We start from the raw sequence: 21609 nt of genomic DNA on the forward strand, positions 1-21609 counted from the left end.
GCTGATGGTGGGACACTGCTTTGTGTTCTACTGGATAGAGAGGCTTAGGGTCCTGTCGGATTCTCAGCCCGTCACTGTGTGAGTCCCCGCAAACCATTTCATCAAAGCCAGTGAAGAAAATAAACAGTAGACATCAGTCTTGTACTGTGTGGTTCTGGGAGCAGCTTCCCGTCCACTTTGCCCTGCTTTGTTGGCTATAAACAAGACACACACACACACACACACACACACACACACACACACACGAAAGAGGTTTCCACAAGACAGGAAGGTAGACACCACAGAAGGCCTCTGCGAGTCAGATCCCCTTGAAGGCTTCTCTCACTATAGGTCCTGGTCAAACCTTGGCCAGATGATGTCACCCCTCTGACCAGAACCTTCCAGAAGTAAAAACTCAAGTCTTCCTCTTGACCTGCACAGCCCACCCTGACATGCTCTCTCCCCTCTGCTGTGGACCCTTCCACTTGCCCATGCACCCCACCCATGGCCCCAGCTGAGCACAGCGGCCTCAGGCCCTTTGTATTAGCTCTCCCTTCAATGCCTCCTCCTTTCCCCAGAGGTCTTCAGGGCCTGCTGCGGGAGTCCTGCTCACTTCCAAGACTCTTGACAGCTGCTTTGAGATTGTGCTGACAGAGCAGCTGGGACGGGAGGAGCAGGAGAGGGCCACTTGTCCTTTGTCCCCAAAGTTGTTTAGGTCCATCCAGGTTCCGAGAGGGGGAAACCGGCATGGGAAGGGGAGAGGTGACAGAGATGAGATCTAGCCTGAAGCCCAGAGCCCCTCCCCAGGAGCTCTTGGGCCCTTCTTGCTCCAGCACTGGGTTGGGCTTCCTCCCCAACAAACATGGTCCTGGCTCTTCAGGGCCCCTCTTTCCCTCTGCAGAAGGAGCCAGATCTCCAGTCGATGGGTCCTGAATTCCGCTCAGAACCTCAAAGCTAGTTTTTGTAAAACTCAAAATGCATCAGCAGTGATCTTTCTGTGTCTTCAGGAAGCCCTCACTTATGGTGGCTTCCTGCTACTACTTGCCAGGCTTGCAGAACCCCTCAATGGAGCTGTCCCTGCCCCAACCACCCCCCCACCATCCCCAGAGGGTCTATTCAGACTGAGCAAGTGATGGTGCTTCTTTGGGGCCTTTGGAAGGCTAGCTTCTCTCTCCCTCCCTACGCTTGGGGAGTGGAGCCCACAGAGAGGACTCAGTACTAGGCTAGTCGTGGCTTCCTCTCTCTCTGTCATCCTCATTCTCCTTCATAATCCTCTCAGGTAGGTCCCAGCATCCTTTATGGCAGAGCATCCCCAACTAGTGATGAAAGTTTCCTCGTAACTGAAACATTCCCTCCAGGAGTGGTGTGTGTGTGTGTGTGTGTGTGTGTGTGTGTGTGTGTGTGTGTGTGTGAAGGGTGGTCTCCGGAGATAAATACAAGACACATGTTTGGAATAACAAAAACTTGAATGATTCATAAGTCCCTCCCCAGCAGTATAACAAAGTGCTGGGGCGGGCACTCACACCAGCAGAGCTGCAGACTTGCTTAGACTGTGGCGCTGTCCGCACGCTGTGCGGACATCTCCAGGGCCACAGCTCCTGTGAGTTGTCATCCATGTGGGGGGTGAGCTTTGGTGATGCAGCTGCTGCTGGGTTATCCCTCCTAAACAACCCCTCACCCTGTGAATAACCCCAATAAAAACCCCTTGGTTCACCCAAGTTGGACACCGGTGCAGTGGTTACTTTGGCGCACCGTGGGTTCCCTTTCTGGGGTGTGTAGATGTGTGTGTGTCGTGTCTTCTTAGGGAAAGTCTGCCACACAACACAAGAGAGGGCACCCAGCTGCCTTGGCCAAGACCAAGTCCAGGCCACAGTGTCCTCGGCACGGCCATCTCGGCTAAAGGTCAGCGAAGGTAGAGGGTGGAACCCAGGGCAAGGGGGCAGACACAATTCTGAGAAAAGGCACTTTATTCCGGTGTGGTGGGAGGAAGGCACTCAGAGCGATTCTAAAAATCTTGTCAATTTCCATTGCCTAAGAAAGTGTGAACCCATAGCAGGCCACACTGGCCTCACTGAAGGGAACTGGCTGAACGGGGCGTGCAGAGGAGGAAGCCTTGCGCACTCAGGCCTTCCCACTCTTCCCCTGGGACACGCGGGTCTCCGGGGGTGCCCTACGGAACCACTCCGACCAGGAGCCATCATAAACAGCCACATCGGGCTTGCCACAAAGGTAGGCAGCCAGGGCAATATGGCAGGCAGTGACCCCCTTGCGGCACGTGGCGATGAGGGGCTGTGAGAGGTCCACCTTTTTGTCCTGGAATATGGCACGCAGCTCCTCGGGGCTCTTCTCAAAGCCGTCTTTGGTCAGGAAGTTCATGAAGGGCATGTTGACTGAGCCACGGATGTGGCCCGAGTCCAGTCCTGAGTAGCAATAGAGGACATGGGTTAGGGGAGGTAAGGGAGTGGAAACTAGAGGACCTGGGGGCACCACCAATAAAAATAATGTCTTTGCTCTCTTAGGAACTCAGTTTCTTGCCTGCTCTATGTATTTTCAACACGCAAGCTGTAAGACCCAGACCTGCAGCCCCTGCCCCACGACCTATCTCAATGGAAGGATATCCCAAGTCACCTCTGCTTGAGTAGACACCTGCACACATCCTAATTTTTCCCTGCCTTCTGCGGATTGCTGCTGCTCTCTACACCTCAGGTTTTCTCACCTGTGGAATGGGCTCGGTAGTGTGCATCTGTCTCCTGGGATTACTGGGTAGAGCAGGTGGGAGGAATTCACACAGAAGCTACACACTGTGTTGACTGCTGAGAATGTGGTGATGAGAAACTATCCAGGCCCTCCTGGACAGCAGTTTGCAAGAGTGTGTGGAAGCTGGCTGGCTTTGTGAGCCATTAAAGAGACTCCTGTAGACCTATTTTACAGGTGGAAACAATGAGGTGTGCTGACATGAAATAGCTCAGCTAAAGACACAAAGAAGGACAGGCAGACCCTAGGACCACACACCCAGTCTTGATGTCACTGTGAGGGACATAGTTGTGAAAAGAGAAGGGACCAGGTATCAGACACGTGTTCAGGTCCTGGCTCTGCCACTTTCTACATTGGTGACACTAAGTAAGTCCTGTCAGCTCTCTGCACCTCAGTTTCCCTATGGGGAGTGAGTGCTCCTGGGTGAGAATAAAAGACATAAAGATAACTATTGGGTCAGGCCGGCAGCGCATGCCTTTAATCCCAGCGCTTGGGAGGCAGAGGCAGGTGCATCTCTGTGCATTTAAGGTCAACTTGATCTACAAATTGACTTCCAGGACAGTCAGGGCTGTCACACAGAGAAACCCTGTTTCGAAAAACAAACAAACAAAAAAGACAAATATTGAACCCTATTGATGTCTCCCCCGACGCTGTGGCTCCCAACGCTGTGCTCCATCTAGGTAAGGGGGTTATGCCATCCCCTCCATCACACACCCCTGAAGCTTAAGCAAGAGCAGAGCAGAGGTGGGGCAGGCCAGGGTCCATTCTAGAACACACCCAGTTCTAGAGCACACCCAGCCTGTGTGGTGGATATGCATGCTAACACACACCTGCAACCCCTGCGTGCTAGAGGCTGAGGCAGGAGGGTCGACCAATCGTTTGAAGCCAGCCTGGTCTATATAGTGAGTTACAGGTCCGTCTGGGCTATAGAGTGAGTGAGACCTTGTTTGAAAACCGTCAAACCAATAAAAGGGGAGGGCCCTTGCAAACAACGAAGATGGGCCGTGGCTGGCTGATAGCACCTTATCAGTGCCTGCATGCTCAGCCATTTCTCTCTTCCTTGTACACCCTGCACCCCTCCATGGACAACACGGAGAGTGAGGGCCATGCCAGAACAGCTCCATCTCCTCAGCTTCCCCAAATCCCCACCACCTTTAAACTTGGACCCTGGGGCAGGACAGAGACATCATGGCGGGCGTAGTGGGGGAGGGGAAGAGAAGGCTTTGATTGCTATGAGCAAGTCACATCCCAGCAGCATCAGACAGACAGGAAGGCTCGCCCTCGGGGCCTCAGTCTCCCCTCCTGTAGGTAAAAGGCTCCAGTGAACCCCGGAGCGCAGTGGGTGCACAGCTGGTCAGTGCAGCCATGGGGAAGCCCTCTCATCCAAAAGAAGATTCTGGAATCACTAGCACAAGCAGCCCTTGCTTGCAAAGGGCATCGACATCGAGAGACGTCTTCCTGCTGTGACCCGAAACCAGCAATGTGTAACGCTGCCAGTGGAGAGCAGCCGACCTACGGACATCAGCTGTCAGGTTACAGGGGTTTCCCACAGGCGTTGGGGAGCAAGGCCATTTGCACTCAGGCCTCTGAGTGCTGTTTTCTTCCTGTCCGTGACACACCAGTTTGACTGTTTTCTGGAGTCTATAAAGGGGGCCTTGTCTGAGGAAGGATGAAGCCAGGGATGCTGGGAAGCCTTGGCTCCCGCCTGAGGAGGCAGCAATGGCCACCACCTCTGCCAAGAAGGCCCAGGGCTCATCTGGGTGTTTGTTTGTTTGCTTGCTTTGCTTTGGGGGGCAGCTGAAGGACTGCACCCATGTGGGCGTGTGCATGGAGACGAGAGGATCACCTAGGCTAATGCTCCCCATTGGCGCATCTGCCTGGAATTTGCTGTTTGGGGGAGGCTAGATGAAGTGAACTCCAGACACCTGCCTGTCTCTGCCTCCCCAGTGCCAGGACAAGCATGAGTCACCTGGGTGGGCTCAGAGGATCTAACCCAGGTCCTCACACTCCCAAGGCACGGACATGACTCACGGAACCATCACCATCTCTCCAGCCTCTGCTTGGGGACTTTACAGGAACAGAAGCCACAGCCTGCGTGCAGAGGGAGAGCCCAGGGGACCTGTGGGTGGGGCCAGAGGGCTCTGGAACACTGCCAAATGGAGGAAGGGGCTTGCAGCCAGAAGCAGGGCCCCTGCCATACTCCCACCCTGCCTTCCATGGCACGCTTCCGGCATCCCCTCCCCACAAGGGGCCTGCCACTGTTCAGGCAGCTTCGGGCAACCAGCACTCCAAAAGTGGGTTCTCTAGAGAACTATATCTCCCTCATTGCTCACAACCCCGAAGAGACCTTCCTCCAAGCTCTAATGGGAATCCCAGGCTCAGAGAGAGGCAGTAACCTCCCAGAGGCACACAGCAGAGGCATGTGATGTCAAGTCGGATTCCAAAGCCTTCGTTTTTCAGTCACTCTAAGCTCCCCTGGAAAAGAAGGCTGGGGCAGGGGAATTACTGAGATAACTTCTTGTGTTCCTCAACTGCCTAGAAGTCTAGGAATCTCTGTTCCAGCTTTGGTTTAGGAGATTCAAGTCAGCAGGGGTGTTAGGATCCCTTGAGCCACGGAGAGGCATGGCTGTTGGAGGCCAGGAAAACCTGTTTGGACCTTTCTTGCCCCCCACACACACCCATCCTCATGGTTGCTCTGGCTCACCCCACCCTCCACAGCAGCCATAGGTAAAGCTCTCTTTGCTGCCTGTAGCCTTGAGTGGAGCAAGGCCAGGCCCTCAGCAAGGCTACTGAGGATTCCAGAAGTGACTGCATCCAGGGGACTGTAAATCAAAGTACTCAGCATGGACCAACACCCTCCCCCTTCTCATCTCCAGGGAGATGGGGAGGAAAAAAACAAAACAAAACAAAACAGGTTCACAGCTACACAGGCTGAGCAACTGAGAAATGAGTGATTCCAGGCCCAAACCTAGCATTCCCATTTTATAGATGAGGAAAACTGAGGCCTGGCAAGGCCTCCAGAGACCCCTGAATTCTAATGTCCCTCTCTTCTCTATGATTCTTCCTACTTACTCTGAGGAACATAGGTCACTTCAGTCCTCAAAAGACTGGTTTTCTCTCCGGTGGTCACACATGGCCGCACCTGAATATTCTTTTATTCTGCCCACTTCACTCAGGACCCTGGAAGGCACTTGAAGGCCCAAGGGGAAGGTGATTGCTCCCAGAGGACAGGAAGTAGTCATGGGGTCTCTGAAGACCTGTTTTCTGTTTCACTCCCTTCAGGAACATGACGAGTCAAGGCTTCCCCACCCCCACACCCCCACCCCGGGGTTTTATACCTGGACTTCTGAACCTACAGGAACCTCGCTAAACCCATCCCAGGCAGCAAACCATGACCTTGGCAGTGTGCACTCATGTCCAGCAAATCCTCTAAGGGAATGGGGCAAGTGGCCCATCCCCTACCTGTCTAGATGGTCCTGGACTTTGCTCAATGCCTTCCCCTCCAAAGAGTCTCTCTGCTGACTTGCTGCGTGGAACAAAAGCCTTGAGCCTGTGGTGGGGCTGGGGACCTCTCCGTGTTTGTGATTGGGAAATGCAGGGCCAAGCATGTGATACCCTCCACATAGGAGTGGCTGAGCTGGAGGGAGAACCCGGGCTCCCTGGCACTCCAGAGCAATCAGAAGAGATAGGAAGTGACATAGGGAGGCACTTGAGCTCAGGCAGGCGGTCTCCCCTCAGTTTTCATCATCTATAAAATGGTGGGAACGCTATGTTTGGGCCCTGTATCGCTCATTTCTCAGTTTGCTTTCCAGGCTGCTGGGAAAGCTCCCCAGCCAAGTTCCCTCTCCCTTCCCCCAGCACAAGTTCCAAGAAGAAAAAGCACTTTGAGCCAAGATCAGGAGGGGCTGCAGGCATTCCATGTCCAGGGTCTCTGGAAAGTACCTAAGGAGCGTGAATCTTTCTCTCCCGACCTTCCCCGGGCATAGCAGGCAGAGACATCAAAGGCCTGGGGAGAGAGGGACAACTAGATGTGTGGCCTTGACCTGCTCCTGCCTGTGTGCCTCAGCTCCCCTCTGTCCAATGGGGTGACGGCTCAGTAGTAAGACTGTTAAAACAGTGTTGCCGACATTGGCTGGCAGAGAGGAAAAGACATTTTGCAACAAGTTAGGCAAAATGTTACCCAGAGTTAAGTCAGACCCGGCAGGTCTAAGAAAAACTAAGAGCACAGGATGCAGGCCACCAGTCCTGTGCTCAGGTAAAGTAAGACCTGGCATCGCCTCTGATTAGAAGCCTCTAGAAGACAGCGTTTCCCCTCCCGAGGCTTTTTCTGACTCCTGAGCTGTGCAGACTCCTTCAGGCTTCACACACACACACACACACACACACACACACACACACACACACACACACACACAGAGAGAGAGAGAGAGAGAGAGAGAGAGAGAGAGAGAGAGAGAGAGAGAGAGAAGGAGAAGGAGGAGGAGGAGGAGGAGGAGGAGGAGGAGGAGGAGGAGGAGGAGACCTAAGGGCCATCTCTCTGGGAGTGCCTGGCACAGGAGGCTCCCCTGAACCCTAGGATGTGGTGGTGGCATGGAATGGGTTTATATCTGGGTTTAGAGCCCTGGTTTAAAATAAAATAGTACTGGGTTCAAATCCTGGCTCTGCCACTTAACTGACCAAGTAACAATATCCTGGCATCTCATCTTCCCATCTAAGTTAGGGGTATTTCCTTGTATCAATATCCCTGGTACAAGCTAGCAGCTGCTGTAACAGCTCCACAGATGGGCTGCAGCTGCTTGTTGATGTATGAATGGGAGCTGCCATTCAAAACAATAGTCAGGGGCCCAGAAGAGCTCAGGGAAAGCCCCTGTTGGTGTTTGAAAGGATTTCTGGGATCTAGAGGGTGTGAGTGTACTTGTAGACCTCTGTACAATTCTGCAGATGATTGCTTGTGGGTAGGACACCCTTTGATACATCCTAGTGCATGTGGGAGAGCTGGTTCTTGGAAGTGGACATGGATGGATGGCCCCCAGTCACTTCTACTGAGGCAGACAGCTTCTTAGCACACATCTATGGGCACTCTGGGCCCTCACGTCTCCAAGCTGCAAAAGCCTCCAAGGCTGACTTCCATTTTACAGATAGAAAGACAAGTCTACATGGAGGGGCTGAGGGTCCCTGCTATTCTGATTCCCCGTCCTCTTATTGACAATCCTCCCCCAAAGGCCACAGGGACACCTACCTACTATATCGGGCTCCGGTTCTGTGCCCAGGTACCGTCCTTGAGCCCGAGAGTCCACCAGCTGGAACCTTTTAGACTGGAGGTTCTCCAGGACCTGCTCATAGGTCTTGAGCAGGGAACGGTCCAGCGTGGCCTTGAAAACGGCTGGCTCTGGCCGTGAGGGCTCAGATGTCACTGGGTGGCCCTCCTTCAGCCAGTTCCGGAAGCCACCATTGAGCACTGATACCGTGCGGTGGCCAAACACACGGAACATCCACCACACTCTGGGCGCATAGAAGCTGCCCAGGTCGTCTCCATCGTACACCACCACGTGCGTGTCGTTGCTGATTCCCAGCTTGCCCACGTAGTCCCCAAAGTGGGCCTCACTGGGCAGCATCATCTCATAAGGCGAAGCGGTGTCCCGGCACTCCTCTATATCAAAAAAGGACGCACCAGGCACGTGGCGTTCCTGGTACTCTTTGCGAGCCTGGCGGGTCCCCGGAGAGTACCATGACGCGTCCAGCACCCGGAGGTTGGGCCCCAGGCTGCCGGACCGAATGGACTCCGCCAGCCACTTGGTGGAGACCAGCGCCCGGTAGAGCACTTGGTGAACCATAGTTAGTGTCAGCTCTGCGTGTCACCTGGCGCGGGTGGGAACCAGGAAAGACACAGGCCAGAGAGGACTGAGTGCGGTGGGCGGAGCCCAGGGGGCGGAGCTGTTGTCCCCACTACACTTTCCCAGCGTGCAATGGTAACTACACACAGAGATAGACTTGGGGGACTGTGGGATAGGTTTGCACATTCCCTAGGGAAAGCCTGCTCGGCCCCTCCTACTGCCCCGGCGCCCTCCCAGTCTGGTCCCAAGAAGAGCAGGTGGGCGTGGCCAAGAGCTTCTGCGCGCTCCTATGGCCTCGCTGCTGGAAGGGGCTGGCTCAGGACCCTGTCTGCAGGGATGGGGAGAACACACAGGTCCTAAGTAGGGAAAATAGCCCTTGGGCTTCGAGTCCCATCTCCGGGGCGCATTAACCACTCGCTAGCCGTTCTGTTTCCGTCCCCTACAGCCTGGGTTCTCTGGCTTCTAGAATGCCCAAGTCCGGTGAAGGGGTCCCAAGCGCCCTGCCCTGCTTTCTCCACCAGGATCCTCCCCTGGGCCGCAAGTGGCCCAGCTGGCAGCCCCATCCTGGGCGGCCCGCTGCATTCACTCGCCCTGGCAGCTTCGCAGGCACTCGCCCTTGCGCTCCGGAGAAGCTGAAGGGTTCAAACCCAGAGCCGGGAGTGTCCCCAAGTGGCCCGCACCATTCTACCGCCTCCCACGGGGGGACTTCTCTTGCAGACAGTTGGGACTTCGAGCGGCCTCTGCGCCTTCGCACGGGAACTCTGTTTGCCCCTTCTGGTGGGACAGTTTTCACACCGACAGGGACTATTGGAGGCTAGGGGTGACATTGGGACAGTGCACAACCCGGCTGCAGGGAGAATGCTTCCCCCGCAGCCCGGGGAATGGAAGGTGCAGCCAGAAGCAGCTCGGAGTGGCCGAGGCAGTGGGCCGTGCCCAAGTCTCCTCCCTTTGGCTGGCCGCAGGTTGGTGGCGGAAGGAGGGGACCGCTGAGGGCGCGGGGAGGGGGTGACATGGCGGAGCTGGGAACCGGGGAGCTCGGAACCCTGGTATCTGCTGCCCAACGCGTCCTATTTGCTTTTCTGTGTGTGTGTGTGGGGGGGGTGCTTTTCGGGGTTGCATAGCGTGATACCACGCGGGAGTGGAGGAGGGGACACAGTCTACGAGAGAAGAGTTTCCAGGGCGCCCCTAATTTGCCTTAAGGGGAACTGTCTGCGGCTGCTTGTGACCGCCTGTGGGTCGGGGTGGGGTAAGAGTTAGGTGGGTAGCAGTGGCGGGCTCGGGTTTGGGATGACCTGGTGTCTCCTGAGAAAGTAGGAAGGCCCGCGAGAACCAACAAAGCCATTCAGAGGTGCTGTGGTGAGAAGACCCAGTGTGTCCCGCCAGGCGAGAAAGTAGCAGAACACGCTGGAATGAAATGAAACCAAGTCTTACCAGGCCCGCCTGCGGTGGCACGGCCTTACCGACCCTGCGGGATAGGGCTGAAACTTCTCCCAACAGGAGAAACGGGTCGAGCCGGGAGGTGCCAGGGCGCTGTGGTGGAGCAGCTACTAATTTCAGACCCGAAGCTCACAGTGGTGAGAGCTGCCTTGGTTTACCTGCCTGTCCTTGAAACTTTGTGCTTTTTTATTAATGGCCTTGGACTTCAATTTTTACCACTTCATTGTAAATTTATGTAAATGCCGGTTGGCAAAAATATCTGGATATAGATCATGGCTCTTGCAAAATGGCTGGACAACACCTCCACGGGCTATTCTGTTCCCCTGGAATGACTTTCTCTTGACTCTCCTTCCCCTTTATTGAACACTGATCCTGCCCTGAAATACTGTCACCGTGTGTTGCAAATATTCAAACACTGCTTAGCATTTTCCCAGCATCCCCTGAGCCTTGAGCTTGACCGTCAGGAAGAGAAAGTGCCAAGAGGGTTCCAGGTGGGGAGATGCTCTAGAGTCTGAGCCCCCCTCTCCATGGGTGCGGTGTATGAACTCACACCAGCCCTAGGATGGCCTGGGGCAGTCCTGTGTGTCCTGAAAGTCCTCCAGAGGACCGCTCTCCCCTGGGATCCTGGCCCACAAAGGAACCTAGTCTCTTTCGGGTTTCTGCCCCTCAGGGACACCCATTAACCTAGCCTCTCTGACCCTCTTCCTGCTGCCCAGGGTCCTTTGTGAGAACTGTCAGTTAATCAGGGAGGTGAGGTCAGGGGACCTCAGACCTCCAAAGTCTAACGCCCCGGAAGTCTTAAGAATCTGCCGCTGTAGATTCAAGAGCCACTTATGAAAGTAAAGGAAGAAGTAACAGCTTTTCATTTCACTGCCCTAAATATCACCCAAAGAGGCTGTATATAGGGTACATGATGGTGGTCCTTCTCTATTCGTTTTTAAATCTCACTAAGAGGCGGGTTTTGGAGTCTGGTACATGCTTGCAATTCCCCTACTCTGGAAGCTGAGGCAGCAGGACATGGTTTCAAGTTCCAGGATAGTTTAGGATACAGAGTGAGACCCTGGAGGGGGCAGACACAGTGCTGGGAGGACAGCTCACTCAAGTAAGTGTTTGCCTTGCAAGCCCAAGTCCCCAGAGCCTACATCAACAACACAAGGCATGTTGCACGTCTGTAACCCCAGCACCGGGGAAGGCCAGGCAGGTGGATTCCCGAGGCTCAGGAACCAGCCAGCCAAAGTGAGTCCCAGGCCATAGAAAGACTCCATCTCAAAAATGGAATAACGTAAAATGGCTAGTGCCTGAGGACCCATCTGACCGCTGAGAGTGTCCTCTGCCCTACACACACGCACACGCACACGCACACACACACACCCTCCTGCACCCCACTACCACATCTAGTCGCGTCGCAAACGCTGGGATCAGCCCTTAGCCGGAGTCCAAGTCTACCTCCTTATTCCTACCCATGCCGTAAGTCAAAATGTGCTCTGCTTCCTTCAAGAAGTCCACCGTCTTCTCCCTGCCTTCAAGGCTGAGGTAGAGGCCCTGGTGCTCACACTCGACTCCAGAATTCCTCACTTGCATTATTGCTTGAGCTGCTCTGGGGCCTACCAAAGTGAAGGGTCCTCAGTGTCCCCAGCACAGGGCCTGGGCCAGTGACCAAACCTGTCCCCAGTGAGTATGCTCGAAGCTTTCATTTGTTTGGTTTTTGTTTTGTTTTGTTTTGTTTTTACTTTTTTCTGTTTTTTGTTGTTGTTTTGTTTTGTTGAGATGGACTTGCTGAGTAGCCCAGGCTGGTCTGGAACTTTTTTTTTTTTTTTTTTTTTGTTTTTCGAGACAGGGTTTCTCTGTGTAGCTTTGCGCCTTTCCTGGAACTCGCTTTGGAGACCAGGCTGGCCTTGAACTCACAGAGATCCACCTGCCTCTGCCTCCCGAGTGCTGGGATTAAAGGCGTGCACCACCACCGCCCGGCTGGTCTGGAACTTTTTATGTAGACTAGGCTGGCCCTGAACTCAGGTCCTCCTACCTCAGTCTCCTGAGTATTGGTATTCTAGGAGGTACAAGCTGCCACACGAGGTGACTCAAAGCACATCTAGAAGCCTCGGTGGCTTTCGGAACAAGGCGACAGCACCAAAATTCTTAAGGCTGTTCCTTCAACAGGTTGGGGAGAGGCTGCTCTGGCAAGTGTTGTAATACAGGAGGATTAAATGGCACTGGGCTAAGGGTGAATTCTGGTTATTGTTCCCATTGGGCTCCTACAACCGCTCAATGAATGAGTGAATCTGATTGGCTGCGAAGCTTGGCTGCTGCATCTTAGAGAAGGCCTGAAACTTTGGCCTTGTTTGCTTTACTTAAGGGCCCGTTTGGCCTGCCCCTGGCCCGACCCTACCCACCCGCATGCTGGGTAAGGAATAGCGAGTGAGGGGCGCGCACCACCCTCCCCCGGCGCCCACGGTCATAAAGTCAATTGGAGCTGTGTATGATTCAAGGCCTGGCAGAGGGAGTCCCTGAGTGATAAAGCCTGATCCTGGCTTCACCCCGGGCCTTTCAGCATTCCTGGACTCTGCTCTGCCGGTGCTCAGGCTCCACCTCCGCCGATCAGCACACATGCCCCAGCCAAAGCCCCTGACAGCAGGCCAGTCTCTCGATTCTGGTATCTCTCCTGTCTTGCAGGCCCGCAATCCGAGCATCCCGGAGGCCATGGCCGCCCCGCAGCTTTTCCGAGCGTTTGTGTCTGCGCAGTGGGTGGCGGAGGCTCTGAAGTCGCCGCGCGCCTCGCAGGCACTGAAGTTACTGGATGCCTCCTGGTATCTGCCCAAGCTGGGCCGCAATGCGCGACAGGAGTTCGAGGAGCGCCACATTCCAGGCGCCACCTTCTTTGACATCGATCATTGCAGCGACCACACATCGCCTTATGATCACATGCTGCCTAGCGCCGCGGACTTTGCAGATTACGCAGGAAGCCTGGGCGTGGGCGCCACCACGCACGTCGTGGTCTATGATGGCAGCGACCAGGGCCTCTACTCGGCGCCGCGGGTCTGGTGGATGTTCCGCGCCTTCGGCCACCGCTCCGTGTCGCTGCTGGACGGCGGCCTCCGCTACTGGCTGAGCCAGAAGCTGCCAATCAGCTCCAGCAAGAGCCACCCGGAGCCCGCAGAGTTCCGCGCGCAGCTAGATCCCTCCTTCATCAAGACCCACAAGGACCTCCTGGAGAACCTGGAGGCCCGGCGCTTCCAGGTGGTAGATGCCCGCGCAGCTGGCCGGTTCCGGGGCACGGAGCCGGAACCCCGAGATGGTAACACACTGGGGAAACCCGCCGAGCAGGGCGTGGGGACAGGCTGGTGTGCGCCCCTACACGGCCTAGCCTTGTGCTGGCCTTTCAAAGCACACAGAGCAGGGGAGAAGGGTTGGTTGCTGGGCGCCTCATCCTGAGCCTCTTGCTTCCTTCTTACAGTGGAGGCCACAACAGTACCTCATGGTTTCGGAACTTTGAGCACAGGTTGCCTAAGTACCTTGAGAATCCAGGGCGCCCCTGTAGGAGTGTGATAGTCCAAACAGCTCTGCAATACCGTGCTTGTGTGAGGCCACCGCATGATAGCAGGAGGCAGCCCCCAGCTGGTTTAGGAAGGACCCAAGCTTGGTCTTGACTGAGGTCTGGCCTGCAGCTCCCGAGTTAATGGGGTGCAGGATGTCTCCAACTGCCACCAGAATTGCTAAGAGATCCCGAGAGGGGAATAGGGTGTATCACCCAAACTGAGTCAAACTGAGTGGTCGGTGCTCTGGGTGAGGGCCAAGCCAGATGCCTGTGGCCTAGGCTTCTCCAGGAAAAGCCCTGTGTGATGTGGGAAGAGACTCCACAAAGCAGACCGGGCTATATAGCCATACTGGTGTGAGCCTTCCAAAGCTCCGAAGAGATAGGTACAGCCAGCTTTCTGTACCTGTAGACACCACATCCCTGTGTGTAAACAACCTCAGAAAACAATTTATCTTCTGTCTGTACGGAGAGTGTGCTGTTCCTGTCCCTGTCATTATTCCTGAATGATACAGTGTAACTACGTATGTTTGACGCTATGAAAAAAATGGATATTGAAAGTAATCCAGGGATGGGTGCAGCAGCTCATGGCTGTTATCCCAGCATTTGGAGGCTGAGGCAGGTGAATCATGAGTTTGAGGCCAGCCTGGGCTACATAGTGATTTCCAGGTCATCCTGGACTACAAGAGTGAGATCCTGTCTCAAAACTTAAAAGGAAGAGAAAGGGGTGGGAGAGAATCTAGAGATGTTTTAAATGTTAGGTGTGTGTAGGTTGCGTGACAGGATGTCATTTCATATGATTGGGTGTCCTGGGGGTCCAGGCCCCAATTCTCCTGAAGCTGTGGAGCAATGCATGTACTGCCATTGCGCAGGGGAGGGAAATAGCCCTGGGGCTGCCTTGCCTGAGGTCTCAGGAAGGAGCTGCTGTGGATTCAGACTCCTTGCATACTTAACCACAGCGAGCAACCAGTGATTCCCCCACCATTTCTCTCCAGCTGGCTAGGGTGCAGGAGCTGGCCATAACCCTGGAAGCGCCTCTGTGCCCTCTCTAAAGCACCTCTAAAGTGCTCAGGCTCACAGCCTGACAGTTCAGTACCTAGCACTGAGTCCATGACCCAGAGGTGTTCTGGGGACTTCAGAGCCTCCTGCCTCCTGGAGTCCGACGGAACAGTACTGCTGCGTCTCCAGCCCTAGGAAAACTGCAGACATACCCCACCAGCTTTGAACCTACTCAGACAGCAATTTCCCGTGCTCTAGCCCAGTGAGGGTGCCCCCAAACTCAGTCCCAGGGGAAAAGCCACACAAGGCAGCTGCTGGTCCAGGCTTGGGTTCAGAGCCCCGTCTCTGCCCGTATTGTCTGGGGAGCAGCCGGCAGGTCACCTAGCCCCTCTGGATGGTGGCCCTTGAAGGCGTATAAGGAGAGCAGTAAAATGGGAGGGACCATAATGGGTGAGATCATTGTGTGAAAGAGCAACCATACCTAAATTGCCCAGCTCTGTGCACGCACGCGGATAAACTGTACTCACAAGGTGGGGAGTGGCTTCATCAGCGTTTGCCTCTGTGCTCAGGCTCCTTCGGGAGGTTTTAGGGTGTCCTGCCATCACACTTACTCATCTGTGAATGGGAGGGATTGCTAAGAACCTAGCAGGCTAGTTAGCATGGTCCAGGCTGCCAGGCGGGAAGGCTTGTTAGCTTGTATTGAAAGCATCACCATTTCTACTCCCCAGCCCCAGATCTGGCCAAGGACACCTGTCATTTGCCTCTTCAGTCCAGCAGGGCAGGGTGCATGTTTTGCTGGGTAAAGCTGGAGGTATGAGGAAGCCCTGACTTGATTTATCCGTAGCATCCTGGCTCAATAGCTTGCTCCTCTTGGAGCTTTGGGAAGGGCTCCATAGGATGACTTTTAGGAGGCCTACTTTGCTGGGAATGACCGACCTACCGAACCCTCTCTAAGCTCGGGAGTGCCGTTTCCCACCATCCTCTGAGGATAGAGACTGTTGTGGACCAGCAGCTCACACCAAGTACAGGGAAACCAAGGCAGAAGTTTCTAACAGCCTCATTTCAGAATCCAGATGGCCCGGCTGTGAGGTTTCATTCTAATGGGCGTCTCAGCCCTTCTGTGAAAATGAGGCATTAGTAACTTCTGGCTGAAAGACAGAGACAAAATGCGCATTGGAGCTCTTGGGACTTGGGAGCCAGGAGTAAAGTGACCCTCCTAATTAATCCACACTTGTCTGGCTTTGCTGAGGTCCTCATCCATCAGACTGTCTTTTTTTTTTTTTTTTCTTTTAACAGTCTCAGGTAGCCCAGGTTGGCTTCAAACATGCATGCTGTGTAGCCCAGAATGATCTTAAAGTTCTGATCCTCCTGACTTCACTCCCCAAGTGCTGGAATTACAGTCAGGCGTCACCAGAATTGGTTTTTGAGGTGCTGAAGGTGAAACCCAAGGCTTCACGCATGCTAGGCAAGCACTCTGTTAGCTGATCCTCAAGACTGAATTCTTCTAAGGATAAAATCTGGTTTCCCCTACGGCCAGACCAGAGCCCAAAGTCTTCTTCCGGGCACACTGAGGCATTCCTCCTTATTGTCTGAGCCTCGGTGGCCATGATGTACTGTGCCTAGTTCAGGGTTTCTGGGTCCTTCCTGCCTTCTGTGCTCACTATCAGGCTCCCTGACTGGTTGACTTCCGCTCGTCCTGGGAGAAGGCTCCACCCTCCCTAGACACTGAGCCCTGCTCCATGGTGGCTCAGGCTCTGGGGTGGGTACCACTCTCTCCACCCACTGCTAGCTAGGACTTGCTATTTCTTGTGCCTTGCTCTCCTGGGGTAGGGTGACAGTCATTTCTTTCCCGTAGACTTTGGGTGGTACTGAAGGAGAAGGTGCCACTGAGGTGGGTCCAGGCACTATCCTGCACAAAGCGAGCATTCAGCCATGTCAGCTGTGCTGATGACTACTGCTATTTTTATGCCATAGCCCTGGGGCACCTTTGTCACGCTAGCAATTATCTGGTTATTGCCTGTCTGCCCTGTATACCAACTCTAGCCTCCAGATGCCCCAAGTCGTAACTGGACAGAGGTCATGTGTATTGCTCTGCTGCCTCCAAGGTTCATGGTCAGGAAGCCCAGGGTCTGCTGTGGCTCTGGCAGAGTCTAGTTCCAGGATTCAAACTCTAGCCGGCAATTAGCTGAGTGTATCAACTTTGGATGTTACTTAGCCTCAGCTTGGCCATCTGTGTGGTGGGGGGACCTAGCACTGGTGGTTGGAGGATAAGATCAGACATTGGGAACACATTTGGCATTCTGCTGTGGTGGGAGGCTTGATACCACAAATACCAGCAACACCAGACATCACTCATACCGCCCTTCCATGTGTTCCTCTGTGCAGGCATTGAACCTGGCCATATCCCTGGCTCAGTAAACATCCCGTTCACTGAATTCCTGACCAAGGAGGGCCTAGAGAAGAGCCCAGAGGAGATCCGACGCCTGTTCCAGGAGAAGAATGTGGACCTGTCCAAGCCCTTGGTAGCCACATGTGGCTCTGGTGTCACAGCCTGCCACGTGGTCCTGGGGGCCTTCCTCTGTGGCAAACCCGATGTGCCTGTCTATGATGGCTCCTGGGTAGAGTGGTACATGCGTGCCCAGCCTGAGCATGTCATCTCCGAGGGCCGAGGGAAGACCCAGTAAGGCCAGGCGGGACACAGTACAGCTCGGGGGACATCTGACCATCATGGTGCCAGCCTGGTGGCTCTGACTCTGCTTTGCCAAGAGTCCTTCCTCAGACAACTCAGGTAGTGTTTGGAGGTGACATTCGAGAGGCCAGGAGTTCCAATGACTCATGGGCACCCAGTGGAGTTAGCAAAGCAGGTGGCAGTAATAGGGTGCCCTACCCAGGGGTGGGAGGGAGGCCAGACAGCAGAACAGCCTGCATGGTGCTAAGCTGGGCCCCCCCACACCCCAGCTTGTTTCACTGTTGGAAAATAAAACACCGAGCACAAAACCTTTGTGGCTGTGAGACTGTCTCAGTTTCATGAGGAGCCGGGGATTCCTGAACACCCAGCAGAAATGGTTTTGGTTCCTCCAAACAAAGGCTGGAGGAACTATTGTTGCCTTCAAATGATGCTGGGGCCCCAGAGACCCTGCTCCCAGACGCAGTGACATACTGTCATCTGCCTGTTATCCTGGAGTTCCCCTCTGGCTTCTGGGCTCTTCGTTTCTATTTCACTTGTGTGTGTATGCATGTGAGTTTGTGTGTGTGGATGTGCATGTGCGTTGAGATCAGAGGACAGTCTCTGCTGTTGTTTCTCAAGCACCCTCCTCCTCGGGTTTTTTGAGACAGGGTCTCTCACTGGTCAAGAACTCACCAAGTGGGCTAGACTGGCTGGCCAGCACTCCCCAGGGACTCACCTCTGTCCTTGCAGTGCTAGCATGGTGCATGCACACCACCACGGCATGCACACCACCATGGCCCGCACACACTACCACGCCTGACTTGTCTTCCACGGGTTCTGAGGACTGAACGCAAGTCCTGTAAGCCTGGTTGAGCTGTCTCCACTGCCCCGCCTCTGGGTATCAGGTAAAGCTGGCAGTGACTCGTCTAGGATCCCACAGGGAGCCTGCTACACATAAGTGACCAACTACAGGTCCTTTCTGGAGAAAGATGGGTCGGCAGCTCAGGAGGCTGTTCCAACCTTGCCAGAGTATTCTGAGGAGGGGCTGAGTCAGGAGGAGAATCAGGGCCCCAAACCATAGCAGCTTCCACTCAAAAGCATTCCCTGAACTCATGCTATGAAATAAAGTTTTTTAATGAAATAAAAACGTTTTAATGGAGCCGGTGAGATGACTCAGAGGCTAAACGTTTGCCACAAAACCTCATGATACCTGGGTTTAATCCGTGGGACTCACGAGGTGGAAGTAAACAGCTTTGGAAAGTGATCCTCTGACCTCCACGGGGGTGCTGTGGCATGTACACACACACACACACACACACACACACACACAGACACGCTATCGCAAACTAATAAGTATGTAATGAACTCGTGCTATGGGTGGGCTCCGGGCTTTGAGCCTTTCTGCTCCAGGGAACCAGCCTTACCATCGTCCCAGAATAGGTCCATCTGCTACTGTCTGCATTTATCCTCAGGCAAAGCTGAACTCAGTTGTCTAGAAAGCTCCCTTGGTCTGTCAGAACCTGGGTCACCCTTCCCTGATTTTTCTGCCCCCTTCTGGCAGTACAGGGAATTGAACCCAGGGCCTTCCCACTGTACTGCTAAGCTAAGCCACAGACAGACTCCCTATCTTGCCCCCAATGCTTTCCCAGAGGCACAGGCTAGCACCATGTCTGTTGTTACTAGGACTGTGGAAGTGGCACTGTCTGTTTTATCTTCTGGGAATAAACCGGAGCAAGGCAGAACTTAACTGTGTGCTTCCGGTAGAGCTGGAAACCCAGGCCTTGAATCCTAACTCTGAGTTCCCTCTCCCTTCAACTGTCCTAAGTCCACAGGACAGGGGGAAGACAGCATCAGGTTTCTTGCTACCTCCAGCCAGAGCTCTGGAGGACACCCGGCCTCCCCAGCCCCTGTGCCCTGTTCTGTAAAGTAGGAAGCCAGTTTGCGTCAGAAGAAGGAAGTCAAGCAGGAACCCAGGCCAGAGACACAGCAGTCTTGCACCACTGCCTCGGGCTGGACAGCTCTGCTGTGAAGGACATCCTGTGCCCGTGGGATGCTCAGCAGCATTTTGGCCTCTGCCCACTGGATGCCAATTGATGCCCGACACTCCGAGGAGAAAACACGACCTCACAAACAAAAGGACATCTGACAGCAGCAGTCAGGAGCAGCGTGGGCAGAGACACCCCCAGCCTCTCAACTGATGTGAAGCCCCCTACCTTTATATCCAAGTCCTGCCCTCCACCCCCAGCTCCCTGCCTGAGGGCCTCCGGCAAGCCTTGCTTCCTTAGTTCTAGGGACATGAGCCCTATGCCTGCGCTCCTGACCCAGCTCCTCCAGAGGAGCTGCTTGACTGACTGCGGGCAGACAGACTGTCTTGGCTTTGGTTTCTTCGTCTTTTAAGTGGGTCTCATTGTGTCTTAGCATCAGGAGGGATAAGCCGACATAATCCACAGAAATGATTCAGCCTGGGGCTGGACACAGTAAACATCAAATACTAGTGGTTTGTTTTTTTTCATTACTTATTTTGTATTTTTCCATTTTTTATATTCTGTCTGTGTGTGTGTGTGTGTGTGTGTGTGTGTGTGTGTGTGTGTGTGTGTGTGTATGTGTGTCCTCCCAAATGCTCTTAAGATCAAAGGGTAACTTTGGGACTCAGTTCTCTTCTTCTATCACATGGGTCCCTGGGATCGAACTCAGGTCACTCGACTTGCCCGCTAGCACTTTTATCCAGTGAACCATCTTGCAAGCCCCAATACTATTACTTTTAGTAGTTAGGCAGGTTAAGTTTTCTCTGGCATTGGTAGAGAGAAAATAAGGAGTATAAGAATTATGTCCTTGCGTCAAGATCTTTCAAACCAAGAGAAGAAATCGAAGCTTCTATCATTTTCCAAAGATTAAAGAGCACTGTGAGATGATCTGCTTTATAACAGGCTACATTTATGAAATGGGGGGTAGGGGGGCAGCTCTGACCGGTGGAGTGATTTGCCTAAGTGTGCAAAGCCTAACTGGAGATTTAATACCCAGAGCAGAAGTCTCTTTAGGGCATCTTGTCGGCAGTGTTTTTCCAGATTTGGAGATCAAGAGAACAGAAACATGTGTGTTACATGCACAGAAGATGATAGAGAGCTTCCACGGTTCCAGGGAAGGTTTGAGTGACAGATTTCAGCCAGAGACCCAAACTCCAGCAAGGAAGCAATGACTGACCCCGCTGAGGCCTTTCTGTCCTGGGAAAGTCCATGGTGATTGGAACAGACTCTGAGGAAACCTGAACTCAGCCAGGGCTTCCGGCATTGACCCAGGGCCATCTCAGAGTTCTACCCTGCCTCCCGCTAGGCTGTACACCAGAATAACTGACTGCACTCTGCAGAACCCACCTCAGCTTGCATGCACCCCATCCCTCCCCCCACCTCTGCAGGGGTCCAGGAAGGAACTTGCAACACCAGCAATGACCAGAGTTTTGTCTACTTGACAAATATTTGCTGAACCCTCGCAGTGAAGCCTTTCCCAGCCTTGACTAACCGGCCGCATTAGAATGTTCCAGTTCTCTGGACAGCTGCGGCTAAAGGGTCATGGTCCAAAGCACCCATCAACCAGAGGGTTGTACTGTGGATCAGAGCAGTGCCCCGGGCCTGGCCCTGTGGAGTTGGCCTTGCCCAGGAGCTCTCTTCCTGGGCCTCAGCCTTTCTGCTGGAAAAAAAAAAAAAAAAAAATGGAAGCAAGAGCCCTGACAGGCATAAGGGAAGCCTTGGCATCATCTGGAAGCCCCCCGAGCCAGTGAGCACAGGGGAGGGTGGGGTCACCTGGAGAAAGAAAGGATTGAGCTCTTAAGGTACCTGGAAGCCTCATCGTTTTAAGCATAAAGATCTTCAGCCGGCAGTGGTGGCACACACCTTTAATGCCAGCACTCGGGAGGCAGAGGCAGGTGGATTTCTGAATTCGAGGCCAGCCAGGTTTACAAAGCGAGTTCCAGAACAGCCAGGGCTACACAGAGAAACCCTATCTCAAAAAGAGAGAAAGAAAGGGAGGGGGGGCGGGAAGGGAAAGGAAAAGATTTCCTGACTGGGGTGAGGTGCTCCCCAACTCCCAAAGCTTTGTTTGGTGTTTTTGGTACTTGGTGCTCCCTTTTTGGTACTTGGTGCTCCCTTCAGAGGCTGATTGCTCTCAAATCAAGGGCCCAGACTGTTAGGACCTGTCAGCACCAGGTGTTAGAATTCCCGGCCACTCCCCCAGCTGCATCACCGCGCATGTGCAGTCCAGTAGCCAAGCAAGATGCCTGGTCATCCCAGGGCCTGTGTGATCTGTGTGCTGCATGATCACGTAATCTACGCGTGGCATAGCTGCGTGAGGTGGCTATGTAAGCCCATGTGTGGAGGGACCCCCTGTAAAAGTGGGTTCCACCTGTTCCTCCCCTC

General features: G+C 54.0%; 2 protein-coding genes across 3 annotated transcripts; one reads left to right on the top strand and one right to left on the bottom strand.

The window, feature by feature from the left end:
* Positions 1 to 1928: 1928 nt before the first annotated feature.
* On the bottom strand, positions 1929 to 8714 carry Tst (thiosulfate sulfurtransferase). Its single transcript, XM_006979102.4, has 2 exons — positions 7973 to 8714; positions 1929 to 2399 (listed from the first exon to the last, which is right to left on the bottom strand). Exons 1-2 carry the CDS (start codon positions 8565 to 8567, stop codon positions 2101 to 2103), a joined length of 894 nt encoding a protein of 297 aa, XP_006979164.1. The 5' UTR covers positions 8568 to 8714; the 3' UTR covers positions 1929 to 2100.
* A 676-nt stretch (positions 8715 to 9390) lies between these two features.
* On the top strand, positions 9391 to 17529 carry Mpst (mercaptopyruvate sulfurtransferase). 2 transcript variants are annotated; one of them, XM_006979105.4, is made up of 3 exons: positions 9391 to 9529; positions 12675 to 13296; positions 16918 to 17529. In XM_006979105.4, the coding sequence occupies exons 1-3, from the start codon at positions 9449 to 9451 to the stop codon at positions 17214 to 17216; spliced, it is 1002 nt and encodes a 333-aa protein (XP_006979167.2). In that variant the 5' UTR covers positions 9391 to 9448; the 3' UTR covers positions 17217 to 17529. The 2 variants fall into 2 exon arrangements, with proteins under 2 accessions (XP_006979167.2, XP_076412358.1); XM_076556243.1 differs by lacking the exon at positions 9391 to 9529 and adding an exon at positions 9578 to 9613.
* Positions 17530 to 21609: the final 4080 nt, after the last annotated feature.

Source organism: Peromyscus maniculatus, chromosome 20 (genome assembly GCF_049852395.1).
Source record: "Peromyscus maniculatus bairdii isolate BWxNUB_F1_BW_parent chromosome 20, HU_Pman_BW_mat_3.1, whole genome shotgun sequence".
Lineage (NCBI taxonomy): Eukaryota > Metazoa > Chordata > Mammalia > Rodentia > Cricetidae > Peromyscus > Peromyscus maniculatus.